General features: G+C 42.4%; 1 protein-coding gene across 1 annotated transcript; it reads right to left on the reverse strand.

Moving 5' to 3' along the window:
• Nucleotides 1-529: 529 nt before the first annotated feature.
• On the reverse strand, nt 530-4,139 carry LOC127659607 (cell growth-regulating nucleolar protein-like). Its single transcript, XM_052149500.1, has 7 exons — nt 3,966-4,139; nt 3,776-3,890; nt 3,587-3,694; nt 3,422-3,505; nt 1,509-1,830; nt 1,273-1,358; nt 530-1,174 (listed from the first exon to the last, which is right to left on the reverse strand). Exons 1-7 carry the CDS (start codon nt 4,085-4,087, stop codon nt 1,037-1,039), a joined length of 975 nt encoding a protein of 324 aa, XP_052005460.1. The 5' UTR covers nt 4,088-4,139; the 3' UTR covers nt 530-1,036.
• Between the last annotated feature and the right edge of the window lie 501 nt (nt 4,140-4,640).

Raw genomic sequence — 4,640 nt, forward strand, 5'->3', positions numbered from 1 at the left:
AGATATCAAGAATGCCTTGACATTAATCTGTATTTTTTAAGCAATTCGGGGGAACATAATGAGGATTTTCAACATCTGATAAAAAAGTGACACTTCCACCAGTTGGTGGCGCTATGATCCTGACCCACAATAGTCACATCAATGTAATCAGCCCTCAAGGACAAACATTTGGCTCAATTTTTATGTTTTGAATTTTCCGCACGCAGAAGAGACTTTTCCATATTCCATTTTTTTTTTTTTTTTGCCGCTTCGCCATGGCAACACCGTTCAAACTATCAGAAAACCTTCCGCAATTTAGCATCGTCAATGTCTTGGCATGATGTCGCCCACATTTGGTGCCTGTAACATTAAATTCATTCTGTTTTTCGCCAAAATAAAATCTCAATTTAACACGACACTTGAAAGAATTGCTCCAGATATATTTGACTACAAGTGTCGTATCAAAGGTAATTATAACGATGATTAAATGATTATTATAAGACTGCAGGTTTGTGTTTTGGATGCTGTTGAACTATATATATTCTTCAGATTAAAATCAATTCATTTTATTAAACAGTTTATGAGGATAACATGTTATTAGACTTTAAAACATGGAATTAAGAAAAAATAAAGCAATTTCATTGGACCTTTAATTGCTAATGAATGTTCAACAGCTGTAAATCAAGAGAATAAAAGCGATTGACAGGTGTGACGGGCAGGTGGGGATGGACAGGTGGGAATGGACAGGTGTGACGGGCAGGTGGGATGGACAGGTGTGACGGGCAGGTGGGACGGGCAGGTGGGACGGGCAGGTGGGGATGGACAGGTGGGGATGGACAGGTGGGACGGGCAGGTGGGGATGGACAGGTGTGACGGGCAGGTGGGACGGGCAGGTGGGGATGGACAGGTGGGGATGGACAGGTGGGACGGGCAGGTGGGGATGGACAGGTGGGGACGGGCAGGTGGGGATGGACAGGTGGGGATGGACAGGTGTGACGGGCAGGTGGGATGGACAGGTGTGACGGACAGGTGTTTATTACAGTAAGATAAAGTGAGCTCATTTGACGAGTCTGACTTTATCTTTCAGAACTTTAATCTTTGGGTTGTTGTTGATCTTCTTGTTGAACAGAGAGAGCAGCTCTTCTTCTGATCTGAAGTTCGAGTCTCCGCTGAAGGAATAATACGCTGCTAGAATCTGTCAGACCAGCAGAAGGTAAAGGGTTAGTTAGGGCTGATTGGTTAACAGGTTAGTGTTCGATATCGGTTCATTTCCTGTCCTAAAGTCAAACTCACCTTCTTACGGAGTTTTTTGACAGCGAGTCCTTCATCAGGCGCGTCTCTTAAAACAGCTTTTATCGTCCCTTTCCAATTAAACTTCCCTGTGACAGACAACATGATGAGGTAATAACACGTCTATAACCTGTCATTCCTCTATATTGTCCGTAAATGAATACATCACTGATTCATTCTCTCATTAATATCAAAGTATCACCACAACTGCATATTATTATTATTAAAGTAGGAAATACCTCTAGAGTTAGACTCAGACTCCGCCTCCTGATTCACTGACTCCTCCCCCTCAGGGTTTAGACTCTCTGATTGGTCAACCTCCTCTTGTTGTGATTTTTTGCTCATCTTCTCTCCGTTCTCTTCTCGTTTTCTCTTTTTTCGGCTTTGTTTGCTGTTGTCGTTTTCTCCGTTCAGCTCGGAGATCTCGTTCTTTCGTTTGTGTTTCTTCTCTCGTTTGCTCTTGTCGTTTTCTCCGTTCTGTTCGGCGTCAGCTCCATTCTTGAGGTTTGTTTGACTCTCAGCGGATCCGTCTGGTTTCTCGTTTGTTTGAAGGCCGCCGTCCTGAACAATCAATCACAATTATTGATCAAATGTGGTTAATAACACGTTATTAAACCAGATTATTGTAGAGAACATGAAGCGCTGTCGGCCTAGTGCCACGTGTGATGGTGTATATTGTAATTGTGATGATATAGCACAATAAACTAGAAAGAAGAAACGCTTTCAGAACCGGCCTGTCTTTCCACAGACTGAACTATAATAATATATTATTAATAAATCATTAAAATAGTATCATCATTATTAGAAACTACACTAACTACAACTAACGATTCATTTGGTAATCGACTACTCTGCGACTGAACGCGAGCTCTTAGCGGTTATTCTGCGATTGATCATTAGCTCTTAGCGGTTATTCTGCGATTGATCATTAGCTCTTAGCGGTTATTCTGCGATTGATCATTAGCTCTTAGCGGTTATTCTGCGATTGATCATTAGCTCTTAGCGGTTATTCTGCGACTGATCATTAGCTCTTAGCGGTTATTCTGCGATTGATCATTAGCTCTTAGCGGTTATTCTGCGATTGATCATTAGCTCTTAGCGGTTATTCTGCGACTGATCATTAGCTCTTAGCGGTTATTCTGCGATTGATCATTAGCTCTTAGCGGTTATTCTGCGACTGATCATTAGCTCTTAGCGGTTATTCTGCGATTGATCATTAGCTCTTAGCGGTTATTCTGCGATTGATCGTTAGCTCTTAACGATTACTCCACTTGTACAAGGATGAAATCATCCATTAAAAATAGCTATAAATGACATTCACTGAATAAAAGGTTAATTCACCAAAAAATAAACCGCAAACAATCCTAATTAAGTGTAAAACCAGAAGCAATATATAGGGTATTTAGACGTTATCGACAATGGCGACAATATAAAAGTGTTTTGATGTGATTTAAGGTAACATGAGATAAACTGTAATGCAGGTCATCATGTGTGTTCCTGAGCTGTTGTCCGATCGGACGGTTATTTGCTTTTAAACCACACACAAGTTTAAACATTTGTTCGGCGGGTGATTGACAGGTGAGAGTGCTTCGCTGTTGTCCGGGACACATCAGGATGTCGTTTTAAACCTCAAATGGGACGTGGATTTTGACTATTCTGTATGTTTTTATGATGCAATCACAAAACATTTTGCACCTCTTTATGTCTATATTTAGTGCTGACCGTTTGCGATGGGATCATGTGAAACTCGTCTTATAACAGCTGTAAACAATGTCTATAATGGCCGCTGCCGGAGCTAGCGAATGCTGTAGATCAACTTCCGGTGGAAGTCCCAACCACATCCGTTTTCCCAGTAAGACCTCCAGGAAAAAGGCGGATAGGCCGCAGAGTTGAACTGTTCTGTGGAAAGTCATCGTTTCAGCCCCAAGTGATACATTTCTGTCGCAAGTTCAATCGAGCTCTTATTTTGATGTTAGCATCACACTTTTGGATTAGCATTTGTTTAAATGGATCAGTTTGATAATTAAAGCACAAAATGCTGCAATTTCACAATATAAACATGCAGGTGCATCCCGGTAAATGAGCGCTCCATCACTACATTCCTCTGGTGCGGAGTCGCTCGACTCGTTAACGGACACTTTCACACACTTACGCTGTTGGCGGCGGATGAGAAGATCTCCCACACCTGCTCCACTAAACTCAGGTTGTGTATCTTCAGACTGTTCTTCATCCAATTCTGCATCATGTGAAGGAAACAGATGATTATAAAGAAGCACACAACAGACTGCAGCAGCTCCATCACGTGAGAGATGTTCACCTGAAACTTTGCTCTCTTCCTGGGCACGTTATCGTACGAGCTGACCTGATCCAGAACCTGCCGCAGTCGGGACTCAACGCCGGGTCTGTTCATGGCCTCCTGGATCCTCTGTAGAAGAACAACAGCAGAAACAGTGAGTCAACTGAAGCGAGAGAATCAGACTGAATCTATAAACGGTCAGCGCTTCACCTGAATCCACTGCTGCTGCTTCATGTCGCCTTTATTGGCTTTCGCCTGGAAATCTTTCCCTCCGTATTTCTGATCTTCACTGATGCATTTGTTGTGGTTCTTGTAATCGTCACCCCTGTGAACAAACACCAATACATCAGTCACACTCAACACACACCATCTACACAACACATCTGCAAAAACATCTTACCCGAAATCTTTCCCGCAGTCGATGCAGGACAACACCTGACATCCACGACACTTCAGCACGTGTTTCTCCACTTGAGCTTTCTTCAACGACTCTCCGCAGGCGTTACACGTGAAGAACACCATCCTGAAGATCAGCTGATCCTGTAATGAACTGCACACACACACATCTGCTGTTCACACAAAATACACACACACACACACACACATCTGCTGTTCACACAAAATATACACACACACACACACACACACACACACACACACACACACATCTGCTGTTCACACAAAATATACACACACACACACACACACACACACACACACACACACCTGCTGTTCACACAAAATATATACACACACACACACACACACACACATCTGCTGTTCACACAAAATATATACACACACACACACACATCTGCTGTTCACACAAAATATATACACACACACATCTGTTGTTCACACAAAATATATACACACACACACACACACACATCTGCTGTTCACACAAAATATATACACACACACACACACACACACACACACACACCTGCTGTTCACACAAAATATACACACACACACACACACATCTGCTGTTCACACAAAATATATATACACACACACACACACACACACACACACACACACATCTGCTGTTCACACAAAATATATACACACA

Source organism: Xyrauchen texanus, chromosome 19 (genome assembly GCF_025860055.1).
Source record: "Xyrauchen texanus isolate HMW12.3.18 chromosome 19, RBS_HiC_50CHRs, whole genome shotgun sequence".
Taxonomy (NCBI): Eukaryota; Metazoa; Chordata; class Actinopteri; order Cypriniformes; family Catostomidae; genus Xyrauchen; species Xyrauchen texanus.

Bases quoted from the DNA above. Each gene is read 5' to 3' on its own strand.
- LOC127659607 (XM_052149500.1), bottom strand. From the start codon at position 4,087: ATGGTGTTCTTCACGTGTAACGCCTGCGGAGAGTCGTTGAAGAAAGCT. The intron at 3,891-3,965 runs GTAAGATGTTTT...GTTTGTTCACAG, and splicing joins GACTGCGGGAAAGATTTCGG to GGGTGACGATTACAAGAACC. The intron at 1,175-1,272 runs GTGAGTTTGACT...CTGGTCTGACAG, and splicing joins TCAAAAAACTCCGTAAGAAG to ATTCTAGCAGCGTATTATTC.